Source organism: Moschus berezovskii, chromosome 8 (assembly GCF_049115385.1).
Source record: "Moschus berezovskii isolate FMDL1 chromosome 8, NW_MosBer_1.0, whole genome shotgun sequence".
NCBI classification, from domain to species: Eukaryota; Metazoa; Chordata; class Mammalia; order Artiodactyla; family Moschidae; genus Moschus; species Moschus berezovskii.
The window spans coordinates 107404061-107422632 of record NC_142467.1 but is presented as its reverse complement, the minus strand read 5'-3'; the positions used below and the strand labels follow the sequence as shown (position 1 = coordinate 107422632).

The 18572-nt window shown below is 54.3% G+C and overlaps 1 protein-coding gene across 1 annotated transcript in view; it reads left to right on the top strand.

The window, feature by feature from the left end:
- Positions 1–3508: 3508 nt before the first annotated feature.
- ELL (elongation factor for RNA polymerase II) overlaps positions 3509–18572 on the top strand; it is an 83317-nt gene continuing 68253 nt past the window's right edge. Inside the window, exon 1 of the mRNA XM_055430683.2 lies at positions 3509–3677. Within this exon, the coding sequence (XP_055286658.1) occupies positions 3543–3677 (135 nt within the window). The 5' untranslated portion in view covers positions 3509–3542. The remainder of the gene's footprint in view (positions 3678–18572) is intronic.

Genomic DNA, 18572 nt, shown 5'->3' with positions numbered 1-18572 from the left:
ATTCTGAAAGAGACGGGAATACCAGACTGCCTGACCTGCCTCCTGATAAATCTGTATGCAGGTCAAGAAGTAACAGTTAGAACTGGACATGGAACAACAGACTGGTTCCAAATAGGAAAAGGGGTACGTCAAGGCTGCATATTGTCACCCTGCTTATTTAACTTACATACAGAGTACATAGGCAAAATGCTGGGTTGGATGAAGCACAAGCTGGAATCAAGATTGCCGGGAGAAATATCAGTAACCTCAGATATGCAGATGACACCACTCTTATGGCAGAAAGTGAAGAACTAAACAGCCTCTTGATGAAAGTGAAAGAGGAGAGTGAAAAAGTTGTCTTAAAACTCAACATTCAGAAAACTAAGATCATGGCATCTGGTTCCATCACTTCATGGCAAATCGATAGGGAAACAATGGAAACAGTGACAAAAGTTATTTTTTTGGACTCCAAAATCACTGGAGACGGTACCCGCAGCCATGAAATTAAAAGATGCTTGCTCCTTGAAAGGAAATCTATGATCAATCTAGACAGCATATTAAAAAGCAGAGACACTACTTTGCCAACACAAGTCCACCTAGTCAAAGCTATGGTTTTTCCAGTAGTCATGTATGGATGTGAGAGTTGGACTATAAAGAAAGGTGAGTGCTGAAGAATTGATGCTTTCGAACTGTGGTGTCGGCGAAGACTCTTGAGAGTCCCTTGGATTGCAAGGAGATCCAACCAGTCCATTCTAAAGGAGATCAATCCTGGGTGTTCATTGGAAGGACTGATGCTAAAGCTGAAACTCCAATACTTTGGCCACCTGATGCGAAGAACTGACCCTGATGCTGGGAAAGATTGAAGGCAAGAGGAAAAGGGGACGACAGAGGATGAAATGGTTGAATGGTAACACTGACTCAACAGACATGAGTTTGAGTAAACTCTGGGAGTTGGTGATGGACAGGGAAGACTGGCGTGCTGCAGTCCATGGGGTCACAAAGATTTGGATTCAACTGAGCGACTGAACTGAACTGAAAGTGTACAATACTATACCATCTAGTACATTCACACTGCTGTGCAGCCACTCAGTTCTCAAACTCATGTCCATTGAGTCAGTGATGCCATCCAACCATCTTATACTCTGTCGTCCCCTTTTCCTCCCACCTTCAATCTTTCCCAGCATCAGGGTCTTTTCCAAGGAGTCAGTTCTGAGCATCAGATGGCCAAAGTATTGGAGCTTCAGCATCAGTCCTTCCAATGAATATTCAGGACTGGTTGGATCTCCTTGCAGTCCAAGGGACTTGCGAGAGTCTTCTCCAATACCACAGTTCAAAAGCATCAATTCTTCGGTGCTCACCTTTCTTTATAGTCCAACTCTCACATCCATACATGGAAAAACCATGACCTTGACTAGACGGACCTTCGTTGGCAAATTAATGTCTCTGCTTTTTAATACGGAGAAGACAATGGCAAGCCACTCCAGGACTATTGCCTAGAAAATCCCATGGATGGAGGAGCCTTGTAGGCTGCAGTCCGTGGGATCACTAAGGGTCAAACACGACTGAGCGACTTCACTTTCACTTTTCACTTTCACACATTGGAGAAGGAAATGGCAACCCACTCCAGTGTTCTTGCCTGGAGAATCCCAGGGACGGGGGAGCCTGGTGGGCTTCCATCTATGGGGTCACACAGAGTCGGACACGACTGAAGTGACTTAGCAGCAGCAGCAGCAGCTTTTTAATATGCTATCTAGGTTGGTCATAACTTTCCTTCCAAGGAGTAAGCGTCTTTTAATTTCATGGCTGCAATCAGCATCCGCAGTGATTTTGGAGCCTAAAAAAATAAAGTCTGACACTGTTTTGTGTGGTAGTTTGAGCCTTCTTTGGCATTCCCTTTCTTTGGGATTGGAATGAAAACCAACCTTTTCTAGTCCTGTGGCCACTGCTGAGTATTCCAAATTTGCTGGCATATTGAGTGCAGCACTTTCACAGCATCATCCTTTAGGATTTGAAATAGCTCAACTGGAATTCCATCACCTCCACTAGTTTGTTTGTAGTGATGCTTCCTAAGGCCCACTTGACTTCACATTCCAGGATGTCTGGCTCTAGGTGAGTGATCACACCATCGTCGTTATCTGGGTCGTGAAGATCTTTTTTGTACAGTGATTCTGTGTATTCTTGCCACCTCTTCTTAATATCTTCTGCTTCTGTTTGGTTCATACCATTTCTGTCCTTTATTGAGCCCGTCTTTGCATGAAATGTTCCCTTGGTATCTCTAATTTTCTTGAAGAGATCTCTAGTCTTTCCCATTCTATTGTTTTCCTGTATTTCTTTGCACTGATCATTGAGGAAGGCTTTCTTATCTCTCCTTGCTATTCTTTGGAACTCTGCATTGAAATGGGTATATCTTTCCTTTTCTCCTTTGTTTTTCACTTCTCTTCTTTTCTCAGCTATTTGTAAGGCTTCCTCAGACAGCCATTTTGCTTTTTTGCATTTCTTTTTCTTGGGGATGGTCTTGATCCGTATCTCCTGTACAATGTCATGAACCTCCATCCATAGTTCATGAGGCACTCTGTCTACCAGATCTAGTCCCTTAAATCTATTTTTCACTTACACTGTATAATCGTAAGGGATTCGATTTAGGTCATATCTGAATAGTCTAATGGCTTTCCCTACTTTATTCAATTTAAGTCTGAATTTGGTAATAAAAAAATTGTACAATTTAAATGGGTTAAATTTATGATATGTGACATTTTTTTAATGGGAGAGCTGGATAACCACCATCTCTCAGGGTCCTTTGGGGATATAGGATTTTATTCTATAAAAAGTCTACTCTTACAGAAGTTCACTACCCCCACGACCCCCCAACAGCCCCGGGCCTACCTTAGGGAAGACCCACCAGCGCAACCCAGCGTCCAATTCGGGCTCGGTTTGCATAGACACGCCCACTCACCCAGCCAGCCTCTGCTTCCGCGCCCCCAAGTGTTTTGCCCCGCCCGGTCCCCTCCACGCCCTCGCTGGGGCTCTCCACAGAAGCCAAAGACGGAAGACTAAGAGAGACCTCATAAATAATACATCATGTCAGCGGCTGGTGGGGCGGGACTTCGACGCTCCTGGCTGAGTCAGGGTTATGAATAATACACATTGAGGCGGGGCCTGAAGGAGTGCGCGGGTCGGGGCGGAGTCCGGGCACGGAAGTGGACGCCTCTGGGGCCTTGAGAGGTGGGGGCCATCCATGCTTATGAATATGCAGAAGAAGGGGCGGTGACTGCGGTCCGCCTTCGGCCCGTAGCGCGGCACAGCCAGCCGCGTCTCATGAATAATGCAGCACGTCGGCGGGCAGCGCGGCGCCAGACCGGCGCTTAGGGGGCGTGCCCAGCCGCGTCTCATGAATAATGCGGCACGTCGGCGGGCAGCGCGGCGCCAGACCGGCCCTTTGGGGGCGTGCCCAGCCGCGTCTCATGAATAATGCAGTGCGTCGGCGGGCGGCGGGGTGGGGCGTGGCCGGCGCGCCGCTGGCCCAGGAGCCGGGAAGCGGGGGGCGGGGGAGCGATGGTCGCAAGATGGCGGCGCTGAAGGAGGATCGGAGCTACGGGCTGTCGTGCGGGCGGGTGAGCGACGGCAGCAAGGTGTCCGTGTTCCATGTGAAGCTCACCGACAGTGCTCTGAGGGCTTTCGAGAGCTACCGCGCCAGCCAGGTGAGCGGCGGACTCGGCGCGGGCGTCGGGGCGCAGGTCGGCCTCGCGCGCCCCTCTCCGCGGCGTCCTGGCTTGGGGGTGCGGGTCCGGCGTGTGAGGTGTTGCTCACGGGTTTCTGGGCCAGCGGGGCGCGGGGTGGGCGCGTGTCCCACCCGGAGAGCGGGGAACCTCGGCTCGGGGAGGCGACCCTGGCGGGCGGCCGAGGGCGGCCGAAGGGCCAGAACTCGCGCGCCTGATCCGGGGGGCGTCTTTGTCGGCACCTGGAGGCGTCCGGGGCCTTTCCGGACTCACCCGGCACCTGGGCAGGAACTAGTTTTCTCACCTGACCAGGGGAGGGGTTGGAGGTAGCGCTGTCCGAGCACCGGAGGTGGGGGGTTAGGACTTCTCTGTCTGGCCGCTTGGCAGGGAGACTGGTAGGGATGGCTGACTGCGCTCCCGGGAACAGCTTTTCCGTCTAGGTTACTGGCAGGGTGGGTCAGTGGGTCACCGCTGTCGGGGCGCCTGTGGGGTCATGTTCAGTTTGTGTGGGGACGTCATGTCTGCACTTGCGGGCCGTCTTTGACGCTTTCCATTGAGGCTCCTGAAGTTGGGTTCACTCTTATTTCTTGGGAAGGGAAGTTTGGGCAGAACTTGACAGCGTTTCCCAGCTCCCCAGGTGACCCTGAATCGCTGGACACCTTTAGGAAGAGGGAGTCTTTTTGAGGGGGGGTTGCTGGCATGGAGCCTTTCCTAGGCTAGGAGCCTGAGGTGGGCACCTGGGGAGGCACCCTGGCCACCGCACCTGGCCGCTGACTCTCACACTTCTCAGGGGCCGATTTGGGCCCTTCTGGGGAAGTTGGAGGCGTTTCAGTTCTGCCACCTGGCTCCCCCGGGGAGGGGGTGTTGGGGATGGACTTCTGTGCACCATCTCTCTAGGCCTGACTGGGGAGCACATCTGGGCCCGTGGTCAGAAACTGCTTCTTCCCATTTCTGTTTGTGTCATGGCGCCCTCCTCCTGTGTTGGGACAGAAGTTGCAGGTGCCCGATGGTCAGTTCCTGAGGGGAAATGGTTGTGGGGGTCCTTTTCCTCTTTGCCTGGAAAGTAGGGGCTTCATACCCAGTGGTTAGGGGGTTGGGTCTGGTGTCAGGTTCGGGGAGGCCCTGCCCTGTGTGTGTGTGTACTGAGGATGGGGGGGCCTCGGGCGGGTTAGGAGAGAGACTAACTAGGAAGGAATGTGGCTTTCTTCCTGCCCTGGACTTGTTCGGCACCATTGGCCAAGCCTGGAATTTCTTTCCCTGTTTTGTTCCTAGTGCCCACCCTTCCCGCCCTTCTTCCCACTTTGGGGGGCAGTTTCCTTCCTGTCCTCATGTCTCGGTTTCCCCTTCATTGAACTGGGAATTCGTCTATTTTGGAAGAGCGAGTGCCCACCTTGTCCAAAAGGGATTCCCCCAGGTGAGGCTGGGGTGCCCCTGCAGGTGAGGAGGAGGGGATCGGGTGGCCAGCTGGAACCTCCCTTCCTTGTGGAATCCCAGCCCAGAGTCTCTTTCCCCCTGGGCAATTCTGACTCGTTCTGCAGGAAGGCGGGCTTTCCTTGAAACAGCTGGGGGAGAGCTCCTGCGCCGAGTAAATAAGGTGAACTTGGCACCTGGTCACGGTGGCTTGGGAGCCCCGCCTTCCCTGCCATGCTGCCCTCCCTGGCTCCAGTCTCCCGGAAGGCCCGCCTGTGCGTCCACCTCATGCTGTCATGCTGCTATTTTTAATTTAGGGTGTTGGTTACATCCCTTAAGCTGGATCTTCCTCCTGTGAGGGTGAAGGTATAACTGCAGACTCAAGTTCGTCCCACGCAGAGCCCAGCTGTGTACGTCAGTGTTGATCAGCCAGAAGGGGCTCCCTTGCAGAGCTTCTCTTGCAAGCCGGTCGTGTTAACCTGACTGGTTGGGCTGAGTTTTGGGGGTGACTCAAACTTTCATTTTTCTCGGAGGCTGACAGGTGATTTAAGTTTCTTGGCAATTTCGTATTTAACCCTACCAGACAGGCAGTGTCGTGGACTGAGGTGAGACCGGGGCAGGTCGGGCACTCAGTGTTGTTGGGTGGTGGGCATGGAGAAGGTGGTCTGATGAACCTGTGTGACTAGAAAAGTGTATTGACTATTAGCACAATATGTGTTTTGTTGCTTTCTCATTTGTATGACCGTCACAGTTTAGAGTTTTCTCTTCTCTCGTCCTGCGACTCTATGGTTTGCCAGCGGCAGCTTGTGGAGAGGGAGGGTTTTCACTTTTACTGTATGTTGTTCTTTATGTTTTACTTTAAGTTGCCCCTTAGACAGCACGGTTTTGAAGTGCCCACTTATACATGGGTTTTTTTTTTTTCCCACCAAACACGTACCATAGTACTAGGTTGGTTGACTCTGCACATTGGAACTCAGGATATGGAGGGCTGACTATAAAGTTTATTCAGGATTTTCGACTGCTAGGGGCTTGGTGCCCCTAACCCGGGTGTTGTTCACAGGTGAGCTGTAATGGCAAAGAGGTTTTACAAACTCGGATGTGGCAGGGGACTGGCGAGGCACTTCCTTCAAAGCTTTCTCTGTGGCTCCCAGGAGCCTGTCATCCTAGCTGTTGGACTGGCCCAAGTTGGAGTCCCTGACAGCTTCCATCTCCTGAGGGGTCTGGAGTCTGAGCTGCCTTTGTATAGACCCAGTGACCATTCTGGAACCTGGTGGAAGGTAAAGGTGAAGTTACGTGTGGCTGCCACTGTTCGGACTGGGGTGTCGTGCAATTTCGAGTGTGTCCCAAGGCACTCTCATGGATCTCCCTTTTTGCTGTGAAGGGTTACTTCCGGAAGAGGAGAGAGAGGACATGTAAACACAACCCATCACTCCAAGATCGTATCATGGGTCTGTTCAGAGAAGTGTCCCTGATAGTGACTCCGAGGAAGTGACCTTTGCTGGGGCACCTTCCTCGATCACGTGGATATTTCATTGTCAGATTTGATGGGTCTGTTGCTGAGTGATCTTCTCCTCTCCTGGATTACAATAAGTTTCTTAATGAAGAGGAAGATGTTGTTTAGGGAAAATTGAGGGCTCAGGGAAGGGCCCAAGAAACCTGCGGACTAGAGCCTGTCTGGGTTTGAATCTCTGCGTCTCAGGTGTGCCTGCATGAGCCCTTGGTTCTTTGCCTGACCCCTCCCAGTCCAGCTCCTCCTCAGAGCTCTGAGGATCCCAGTGGCTGCTCTGAATACTTCTTCTCTTTAGGATTATGAGTGTCCCAGTACCTGAGCCCTCTTAGCTCCTAATCCTGCCCTCAGGGTTGGGGGTGTCTCAGCGCCCAACCCTCTCTGAGCTCTGGATTCTTCTCTCGGGACTGTGAAGGTCCTAGTACCTGAGCCCTCCCAGCACCCAGTCCTTCTCTTCAGACTCGAGGATCTCGGGCCCTGCCCTTTCTGAGCTCTGGCTCCTCCTCTTGGGGCTGTCAGGATTCTTTTGGTGTGCGTGCAGCCCTGATCGCTCACAGGTTCTCAGCACTTGGTGTGGGGACCCAGGGCCAGTTCCCATCTGGAGGTTTGAGCAGAGACTATGGGAGACTATCTTCCTAAATCTGATTTGAGTGCCTGGTCTGTACAGGGACACCAGTCAGGGGCTAGATGTTTACCAATGACCAGAATGTGTCCCCAGGCGCTCTAGCTGGCATGCTAGAGGCAGGAGACAGATAATGAACAGGGTGGCACCGAAATCAGCATGAAGAGCTTGTCAGCGGTCAGTGTCAGGGAGGAAATAAAATGGGGCGGTGTGAAAGGGCGCTGATTAAGAGAGGCATGTTTAGGGCATGCCAGAGCTGAGGTCTGCCAGGCGAGGGGTCCCCGGGGGGAAGGAGTAGGGGTTCCAGGCATGGCACATGTACAGGCCTTGAAACATGAGGGGCTGGGGGCTAGGTAAAGGGGTGGAGGCGGCTACAGGGCTCTGTCCTGGGACGGGCGTAGGAAGCGGGGCTCCGCAGCAGATAGCGTGAGACTGTTGTGGCCGCATGCTGGGGCTGCGTGCCTGCTGCTGAGGGTCTGGCCGCGTGGGTTTCAGCCTGGACACCAGGGACAGGAGGAGCTGCTGTAGCCTCTGCTCCTGCCGCCTTGGTGGGGCCCCAGGTGGTGGGTTCGTCTCCTCTTCCTGCAGGGGCTGCCCCACTTGACCCTAACTGGTGGTGGCTCTTGCCAGCCATGTCTGTCTTTCATGGGCTGTCTTCAGGAATAGCGACTAGCTAAATTCGCTGTCCCTCCTGGCTTCCAGCCAGGTCTCTGTAAGCCCTTTGTCCAGGCATATATCACCTTCTTGACAGTCTTGGCTGGTAGACCAGCTTCTTGTTCCATCTGTTCTTTGTGGGCCGTTGAGGCTCTGAAGGGCAGTGTTGCTTGCTGAGGTCACTTGGATTGTCCTCACTGGCCCAGGCTGCCTCTCAAGTTAGGGAATTTGAGCCACTGGGACCTAGCTCTGTAAGGGAGTCCCACTGTGGTCTCAAGTCCTTGTGAAATGCCAGCATCCTAGGCTCCTGGGAGTGCTGGTGGCTTGAGTGGCCACGCAGGTGCCTGAAGTTCCCAGCTTGACTGGCCTGTGTCCCCTCGCCGCTGAGAAGACCCGCAGGTAATAACCAGTGCCTGCGGATCATGCCCCACATGCGAGCGCCGGCCTGAGCTGTACGTGTGACTTCATCTTGTCTCCTGGCTGTCAGCCCCAGGTGGGGAGCGGTTCCCATTGCTCAGGTGAGGACACAGGTCAAGACTCTAGGAGGCCAAGTCTCCAGAAGGAGTCTCGCACCTGAGATGGGGCGAGGAGTTGGGCACCTGGCTAGAGGGCAGTGATGCAGTGTGTGGCCTTGAGCTTTGCCCCCTCTGAAGGGTGGGGAGTCCCTCCCAGAAGGCGCATGCCTCACAGGTACTGAGGGCAGGCAAGCAACCTGGGGTGTGGGGTGAGTGCTGGCCGTTTCTGTGGCTAGCCTGTGAGGCTGTGTGTGAGGGGCCAAGCCCCCGTCAGCCGCTGTGACCCTTGACTAGGTTTCCGGCAGTCGTTCGCCATGGTGACTGTGTAAACAGTTGCGGGCTCTCGGAAACGCATCCTCTGTTGACTCATCGGCAAGGCCAGAGTTCATCACCCTTGAAGTAGTTTTGACATCATACCCGGATTGTGACATCTCTGGGAAATCCTTGAAAAACAAGACAGCTTCTTCTGGTCCCAGAGCAGACCTTGGTTTTGAGAGAGCTGCTTCTTTGTGGCCACAGCCCTGCTCGACGTGCCCGGCTGTCAGTCCATCCTGCGCCTTTGGGTTTGCTTCCCCTGGGTTCCTTATTTGCAGGGCCTCGCTCCCTTGCTCTGCCTATATGACTTTCTTTTTGGTCTTCTTTCTTCTCGGTGACTTGTGTGACCCGGAGTTGTCTGAGATCTCATCTTTTGCAATACGTGGCCACTCTGCAGTCACCCAGAGCCCAAAGGATATATTCTGGAACAGTTGCTCCAGAGACAGCCTCTGACCAGTTGTGTAGTAAGTGGCACAGACAGCCACGATGTGCAGTTCTGTCACTTTGCTTTTTAATGAAGAAGTTGGTGTCCAAGTAAAGCATCCAGGGGGAGACCTCCTGTCCCCACACTAAGTGGCTGCACTGGAGTCTGATGCTAATTATATCCTCCTAACTGGGCCCTCCCTGGCCACACTGAGATGTGGCTCCTGGCTGAGTCACCAGGTCAGAGGGATGTGTCGGTGACTCGCCACAAACCCTCCAGAGGGGAGGGGACCTCACAGGTTTGGGAAGTTTGTGGGGTCACTGAAGTGAAGTGAAAGTCGCTCCGTCGTGTCTGACTCTTTGCGACCTCGTGGACTCTACAGTCCATGGAATTCTCCAGGCCAGAATACCGGAGTGGGTAGCCTTTCCTTCCCCAGCGGATCTTCCCAACCCAGGGATCGAACCCAGGTCTCCCACATTACTGGCGGATTCTTTACCAGCTGAGCCACAGGGGAATCCCAAGAATACTGGAGTGGGTAGCCTGTCCCTTCTTCAGTGGATCTTCCTGACCCAGGAAATGAACGGGGGTCTCCTGCATTACAGGCAGATTCTTTACCAACTGAGCTATTAGGGAAGCCTGTGAGGTCACTGAACTCCTATTTAAAAGTGACGTGTGTCAGAATTTCCTTCTTTTTACTGTGAAAGCAGTGTAGCTCAGTGATGAATGCTAGTGACTCCCTGCTCCCATGGGTTGTTGTTGACACCTTGGTGCCTTCTTTTTTCTTGCATCTAGGCTCTGAGTTATCACAGTGGTGATCTCATATAGTCTTTTTTTTTTAATTTAAAATTTTATTGATAAAAAATATTTACTTTTAGCTGTGCTGGGTTTTCGTTGCTGGGAACGGGTTGCTCTTTAGTTGTGGCTTGCAGGCTCAGTAGTGAAGAGAAACTAAAGAGCCTTTTGATGAGGGTGAAAGAGGAGAATGGAAAAAACTGGCTTAAAACAGAACTTTCAAAAAGCTAAACTAAAAAAACCCAAAAAATTTAAGATCACGGCATCTGGTCCCATCATTTTATGGCAGCTAGAAGGGGAAAAAGTGGAAGCAGTAACAGATTTTAATTTCTTGGACTCCAGAGTCACTGCTCAATAGTTAACCACTCAACCACCAGAGAAGCCCCTTATATAATCTTAGGTCTCAGTTCTTCTCCCAAACTGTATAAGCTTTTTATTTTTCCCTTTAAATTACAGAGCTAAGCTTTGCTTTTTAGTGGCTGCATTTCCCCCTGCAATGCAGACTCTGAACAGGTCTGTAGTCCTCTGGTGTCACACCGACCCTGGGGATTCCCAGGTGCCTGAAGCCTTGTTCTCTGTCCTGTGCTGAGTAAGGCTGTGCAGAGATGCAGAATTGAAGAGAGGAGCGGAGCCGAAGGCTGCAGGTGCTGAGCGACTGAACTCTCGTCTGGCGAAGTCGAGACCCAGGAGGAATATGGTCTGTTTGGTGGTGTTGGACTGTCAGCTCGGTCAGGCATGGAGCAGGGGAGACTGGGGGTAGAAACTCGGATGCCTGAGCTGGGGTCCTCTGGGACCAGGCGGGGGGACAGATGTGGAAGGATTGGGCTGCCACCTGTACCTGGTTGGGGAAGGTGGACATAGCTCACCTTTCCTGACTCTGGGCACAGAGCAGAAATGCCTCTGTGCGCCCGGCTTACTGTCATGCTTGAGCTAGGTTTGTGAGAGTCAGGCTATGCAGGGCTTTTAGAGATGCTGGTGGTCGCCTCTGGAGTAACTCTTGGCAGGGGAGGAAAGGTGGCTGTGGCTGTGGGCCTGCGGAGGGTGAACGACGGGGCAAGGTGGAGGTGTGTGTGCGCACAGCCCTGGCGACAGCCGCTGCAGGGCCTATGTCTCTCTGGGTTGCTGCCTTTGTCTCAGGGTGTGGATGTCATGAGCTTCTCGCCAGGGTCCTAATGAGTGCAGTTTAGAGGTGGTTTTGAATGAATTTTGTGGCAGCCGTGGAAGCCAGCAGCCTTTCTTTTTCTGGTTCTTGGATTGTGTTCGTGGCTCGGGGGCAGTTGGATGGCAGGTTTCCTCGATTGTGCTGGCTTTGACCAGCTCCTGGACACTGGATGTTCTGGATGCTGGGAGAGCTACGGCTGTGCCCTGGGCCTGAGACGGCATCTGGGGATCAGTGTTACCCCTAGTTAGCTCCCTGGGCAGACAAGCAAGTGGGCTATGCTGTCCATGCACGGAGAACATTGGGTCAGAGGCCCAAGGCCTGCTTATCACTTCTCAAGGTTCCTAGGCACACTTCTAAACAGGCGGTCCTAGGGTAGTTCAGTCTGCCTTGGCCTGCTCTGCTTTTGAGAAAGTAATAAGCTGCTGGTGACTGAGGGCTGAGGTTAATGCTCAGCGTTGTTGGCCCATCATCAGTGTTCTCCTGGTAGACCTTCAGCAAGGGAAATTGAAGCGCGGCACAGGGACGCCTGTCCCGAGTGTGTGCTCTCCCAGCACCTCTGGTCTCTACACCTGCGCCTGTCAGGAGGGTGTCAGCTCCTCGTGGTTTGCCTGGCTGCTCTGTGTCCATCTTAGATGTGCCGGGAGGACGTCCTCACAAGGAGGTGTGTCTGTCGAAGGAGGCTACGTGTTGGGATCAGGTGGCCTGGCTCCAGCCAGCTCCTGCTGACCACCTGGGGGCCCTGGGCTACTGGCTTCTTCCCCAGCCTCAGTTTCCCTGGTTGAAGCCACCCTGCAGGTGTGCTGGCCTCCCAGGTCAGGCAGGTGAGGCATATGGATGCTGACCACCCCTGCCTCCCCCCGTGTATGTGCATGCTGCAAATGACCTGAGAACATGAGGGCCTTCAGAATGCACAGTACCAACTTCTCTGTCTATACTGTCAAAGGTTTCTTTGTAAAATGAGGAATGACTAGATTAAGTGAATTGCCTCAGTCTTTTTGAGCTGTGTTCCTGTGCCTTTGTCGACGGAGTTGGAGGGAGCTGGGCCCCCTCGTACCTCTCTCTTCTTGGTCCCTTCTGTGGTCTCGGCGGACAGGGGTAGTGGAGCAGAGCATGGCTGGAGTTGAGGGGGACGGGAGGACATGACCAGGTTTCTGGAGCCACGTCTGGCTGGGCCGCAGGCTGGCTGCTGAGCCCTCTGGGCTGGTGGCTGCTGATGGCGGAGCATGAGGAGTCAGGCCCAGAGCCCAGGCCGTGGTGGCTCTGTCTTTGCCTTCAGGTTGTACCTAAGTGTGTGGCCTTTGGGGAATCACACGAGGGCAGCCTCGAGGGGTCAAACTTTCCTCCATTCGAAAATGCTGGTCCTCAGGTGTGTTGTGGGGAGGGGGGAGTGCTCTCCTCCATCAGCGACTTGGCTGCGTGTGGCCCTGGCGAAGGTGTGTAAAGCTGAGCAGCGCAGGCCCACCCCTGCCCTTTCCTGGGCCCTTTGGCTGCTTCTGGGCAGGAGGCAGGCCATGGGCATGAATGGCCTGAGGAGCCCCTGACCTACCTCTCTGCCCACCTGGCCGTGTGCCCGTGGCCTCCACGCCCTGTTTGTTAGATGGACTGAGTTGGTTTTGCCCTGCAGCCTCCGCATCCCTGTGGGGGAGGCCAGTGGAGGGCGTGGTGATGAGGCGGGAGAGAGAGAAACAGTGGCGATGGGCAGGAGGTGCCCTGGGGATGCAGGGCAGGTGAACCCCCATGGGGAGAGCCAGGAATGTCTGTGTGAGACCCGAGAGAGCAGCTGAAGGAGGGAGGCTGGGAGTTGGGGGGCAGCCGGAGGAGGTAGGGTAAGGGGTGCCTGAACCGGAAGCTGGGGTTAGTTTCATCATCCAGGGATGCCCTGAGTGAGATGCTGTGGCTGCTCTTCTTTTTGTGGGTGTAGATGGCTACTACCTCTTCCTGGGCTCCTTGTGGAAGCCTCAGCCGCATAGCTGACTTCACTGTGTGTGTGAACTTTTTCCCCTGGGGGCTTCCTCCTATGACAGTCAGGACTGGGGGCAGGTTGTGGTCAGGGAGGCCTTGCAAGTGCTAAGCCCAGTCAACCCCAGTCTTAAACCTGGGGCCTCTCAGAGCCTTACCATTCTTTTCATTATTGTTCACATAGCATATATTTGCCATCTTAACCATTTTCAAGTAAGCAGTTCAGTGCCACGAAGTACATTCACATGATTTTGCAGCCATCACCATCATCCATCTCCGGAGCTTGTTCATCTTCCCATTTTTTTTCTCCCTCAGCCCCTGGCAGCTGCAATTCTGTTTTCTGTCTCTAGGAGCTACAGTTCTATTGTCTGTCTCTTCAAGTTTGCTAGGCTCCCAGGTGCTGCTAGTGGTAAAGAACCCATCTGCCAATGCAGGAGACTTAAGAGACGCTGGTTTGATCCCTGGGTTGGGAAGATCCCCTGGAGATGAAAATGGCAATCCACTCCAGTCTTCTTGCCTGGAGAATCCCCTTGGACAGAGGAGCCTGGTGGGTAGACATCCTCACCAACACTTGCTATTTTTCCTTTTGTTGGTAGTAACTATTCTGACGAGTGAGAGGTGGTCTTGGAGCCTTTAAAATGCATTAAGATACTTGTGACTCTCTTACGAGAGCTGCAGTCTAAAGGGCCTCTGGCGCTTGCTGAACCGTTGATAGGCTTAGGAGTTCCCTGGTTGAGGGTGACAGAGGACCTGGCCCCAGCAGAACAGAGGCGTGTTGGCAGCCACACTTGAGGTAGGCTTGGGCTGGCTTCGGGGGCTTCCCAGGTGGTGCTAGTGGTAAAGAACCCCTCTGCCAATGCAGGAGACATAAGAGATGTGGGTTTGATCTCTGAATCGGAAAGATCCTCCCTGGAGGAGGAAATGGCAACCCACTCCGGTATTCTTGCCTGAAGAATCCCATGGACAGAGCAGCCTGGCGGGCTACAGTCCACAGGGTCACAAAGAGTTGGACACTGAAGTGACTTAATACATACATGACTTCAAGGCCTGCCTGAGGGATGATCTGGAGCAGGGTCACCTGGGAGCAGATGACAGGAAGGGCAGGGAGAGCAGGTACGGCCCCGCCTTGAGTGAGAAGCTGTGGTCAGATGGTGGTGACAGTGACAAGGGGAGGAGAACAGTGATGAGAAGGCAGTGACGGAGCGTGGGCCTGGGCCAGTCAGGACCTGGATCACCTAAGTTGGGAGAGCTAGTAAATACCTTGGGTTATCTTCCCTGGTGGCCCAGGCAGTAAAAAAATAATCTGCCTGCAATACAGGAGACCCAGGTTTGATCCCTGGGTCAGGAAGATCCCCTGGAGGAGGGCATGGCAACCCATTCCAGTAATCTTGCCTGGAGACTCCCATGGACAGAGGAGCCTGGTGGGCCACAGGCCACTCTTGTCTGACTCGCGAAGAGTCAGACACAACTGAGCGACTAACACTTTCAAGTTTTCAACACTTTCAACTTAGGTGGTCTAGAAAACTTGTCGGGAGGGGCCAAGCAGAGCGGGGTGAGGGCCAGGAAAGGGTGGGAGTGTGTGTGACGTGAGTCAGCACAGGCATCTCAGCTCTCAGCCACCCTCTGTACTGCCTGCCATCCCAGAGGCAAGACTTCTGTGCTCCCCACTCCCCGAAATCCAAACGGAGGTCCTGAGCTCATGTGACAGGGAGGGGCTGGGCACCTCGCTACAGGCACCTGAGGCTGCCGGACCCTTCCCTGGTCCTGGACCTGGATGGGTCAGAATCTGCTGTGCTTTTGTGAGTTGAGCAGTTTGTGGCCCGTGTTGAATCACAGGGGGAATGTTGGAAAATGGGCTCTCTTCCAGGTGGGAAGCGGCCTGGAGACCCCAAGGGCCTGGAACTGCCCTGGCCAGGTGCAGGCTGAGCCTCGGTGTTCGCGATGTCTAGTGCTTCCATCCCACGCCCCACGCCCATGCTTGGCCTGGCCTCGGGGCCTGGGTGAAGGCACCCAGGGAGGAAGGCGGGGCATGGTGCTGTCCTGGGCCCTGCGGGCAAGCCCCACCCGCTCACCTCCAGGTGGAGGGGCTCCCGAAGGGGAAGCGGGCCCCTGGCTGGTCCTGCTTCTGCCACCCCTCCTCTTGCTCGCTGTGTGTGTGTGTATGGGTGGGTGGATGGGTGTGTGTATGCGCGCACCATGGCCACACACTTTTGGTTTGCTCGGTCCAGGGGAGGCTGGTCTGAGGGGACCCAAGGGCCCTGGCTGGGGTGACCACCTTGTCATGTCTCCTTCCTGGTGACTCTACCGCTGGGGCCAGAGGCACTATGCCCTGTCCCACTGCCTGAGGAGGGTAAGTAGGCCAGGAGGTTCCTTTTTCCTTTTCCCTTTAAAAAAGAAACGATTTACTTACTTATTTATGACTGTGCCATGCAGCTTGTAGGATCTTAATTCCTTGACCAGGTTTCTTTTTCCTTTTCCCTTTTTTAAATTGATTGACCGATTGCCATGCCGAGAGGCTTGCAGGATCTTAGCTCCCCAACCACGGATTGAAGCCAAGCCCTGGCAGTGACCCAAGTCCTAACTGCTGGTGGTGGTGGGTGATGGTTTCGTTGCTAAATAGTGTCCGACTCTTGGCGACCCCAGGGATTGTGGTCTGCCAGGCTTCTCTGTCCATGAGATTTCCCAGGCAAGAGTATTGCAGTGGACCTCCATTTCCTTCTTTACCTAACCACTGGACTGCCAGGAAATTCCTCCCTTTTTAAAACATATTTATTTGGCTGCACCAGGCCTTAGTTGCAGCATGTGGGATCTTTCCTTCTCATTACAGCCTCTGGTGGGATCTTGAGTGCAGTCTGGTTGTCAGACCAGGGGTTGAACCAAGGCTCCCTGCATTGGGAACACAGTCTTAGCCACTGGATCAGCAGGGAAATACTCTCCCCCACTTTTTAAAAAGTGACTTATTTATTTTTTGCTTAACTTTTGTCTGCTGGGTCTTTGTTGCTGAGTGTCAGCTTTCTCTAGCTGCGGTGAGTGGGGGCTCCTTCTCCTCGTGGCGCTCAAGCTGCTGCTTGTAGTGGCTTCTCTTGCTGCGGAGCTCAGGCTCTGGGTGAGCGGGCTTCGGCAGTTGCAGCATGCAGGCTCGGCAGTTGTGGCCTGTGGGCCCTCGAGTATGCTGGCCTCAGTAGTTGTGGCCCACGGGCTTAGTTGCCCAGTGGCATGTGAATCTTCCTGGACCAGGGTATGAACCCATGTCCCCTGCATTGACAGACGGACTCCTATCTTCTGTACGCAGTGACTTTTTTGGGAAGTGCAGCCTCCTGCTGTGGACTTTGTGGCTCTCCCCACATCTGGAGGAAGTGATTTAAGGGTCCCAGTGCCACACTTCCACCAAGGGGAGCAGACCCGAGTTACAGCAGCCTGACTCACGGGCCAGAGTGGGGGCAAGCTCAGCTGGATCTTGCCCGTGTGGACTGGAGCTTCCCTGCCACATTCTCAGGGTCCTGACAGTGAGCCTGTGCCATGTCACCCTTTGGCTGCTCCCTTTACCTGTGGGTTGGTGGTAGAACCCCCGGGGCCATTTTCTGCCCGTGAAGAAGCTGAGATCTTGTGCCCAGTGTTGCAAAACCGAGGTGCCGGTAGTCTGGCACCATGTTAGGTGAGCAGGATCAGATAAGGACGCCGACGGTGTGCACTGTTACGGCGTGTTCCTTTTTCAGTGCCAACCTTAGAGTCTAAACAGAGGGTGTGTAAAGCAAGCTTTATTAGGATGCAGTGGCGTTGTCACGTTGTGACAGAGGCAGAGTTTTTCATCAGGGACCGTCTGGCCCTTTACGGAGGAGGCCTGCAGTGATGGGTCTGGAGTGTTGGGAAGGGTGCATGAGTAAACTGCGCTGTCCTGGGGCAAAACTCAGGCCCTTGGCCCCTGTGCCATTGTGTGCAGCCCCATGATCCCCGGCAGACAGCTTGGTGTTGTCTCAGGGCTGGCCCACGCTTCAGGGATTCTTTTGGTCCAGCGCCTTCATGTCATGAATGGGATGTCTAGAGGGTGGTGGTGAGCCTCAGACCTGGGGGGCCTGCCTGCACCCCCTGTTTCACGCAGTTTGCGTGCTTTCCGCCCCTCGTGGGAGGCGCTGGCCTTCCTGGTAGCAGCTTTCCTCAGCTCAGTGTCGGGCTCGGCACAGCTCCCAGTGGGCCTGGCCTCTCCGTTTGTGGCCTTCTGGTGAACTTGGGAAAACAGGGTTGTGCAGCCCGGGTGGGAACAGCTGTGTGCGAGTCCCTGGGAGGGCGGGTCGCCTCTGGCTGGGCCAGGCCAGGCTCTGCCTCGGCTCTGGGGGCCGGGCCGGGCTGGTGTCCAGCACTGGTCAGTTGTTCACACAGTGTTTTCGAGTGTGTGCTGCCCGGCCCGAGGAGCAGTCAGGCAACAGTGCTTTCAGATGCACCCCTGTTGTGGCAGCAGGCGTCTCCTGCTCTCCAGGAGAGAGTGCTCACAGGGCCCGCACTTGTGGCTTTGGTGACCCTTTGGCGCTTTCTCAGTTCTGGGCCAGTGCCACCTGTAGTTAGAGTCTGATGGGCGCCATCTGTAGGTGATTCTGAACTAGATCCTGGAGAAGGCCTTCTTGGGCAGGCCTCTGCCAAGGGGCTGTGGTTTCTGGGTTCTGTTCACAGAAAAGACATGATTTTGCCGTTATCTGATAGCGTCACTTCCTATTTAGAATTGGATGGGACTGTTGAGCTGCTGCAGGACGTGCAAGGGTGGTGTAGGAGGGAGTTTGAGGGGAGGGGGCGGTCCAAGCAGAGATGATACGGGGGACACCCCAGGATGGAGAGACCGCTGAGAGATGTCTGAGGCGGGGGCAGGCCTCAGCTAGGAGGATGTGTTCCTTCCTCCCCTGGTTGTACTATTTTTGGTATTGGACGCTCACAGATGCCTGCTTATTCCAGCAAAATACACTCAGCTCACAGTAGATCTGGCAAGTGGGACAAGGACAGCCAGCCCCGGCGGCCTGTGTCCAGCTTGTCTCCAGCCTGCTTAGGGGAGGGCACCAGGCCCCGACTTGCTCCCTTCCCTGCGCACAGAGTCCTGCTAGTTCAGGGCCATGTGTGTAGAGATCTGGTGATCTGGGCCAGCTTCTCCTGATAGGAAGTGGAGCTGTGTTAAGAAGGATTCTGAGGTGGTGGTTGGCTTCGAGTGTAGGATGAATGGCACGTGGCCCCTGGCTCTCCCTGGTCTTAGCCCTGCCATCTATTGTCTCTGTGGGGAGGGCTCCTTCTTGTCATTGGGTGGGTGAGGTTAATAACTGATCCCCCGCCCCCGGCCAGGTGAGCTGGGCCATGAGAATGGGGCCAAGAGTGGAGTCTCCCAGTGTGTGCAGAAGTGCACAGGGTGAGCTCATGGGCTGTCTGCAGAAGTGGGGCTGATGCAGGGATGCAAAGGCACAAGACTCCGGACCCCTTTTCCCACAGGGGTTGAAGGTGACCCTTCTGAGTTCGTGCTCCACAGCCAGGCCTCTGCTTGTC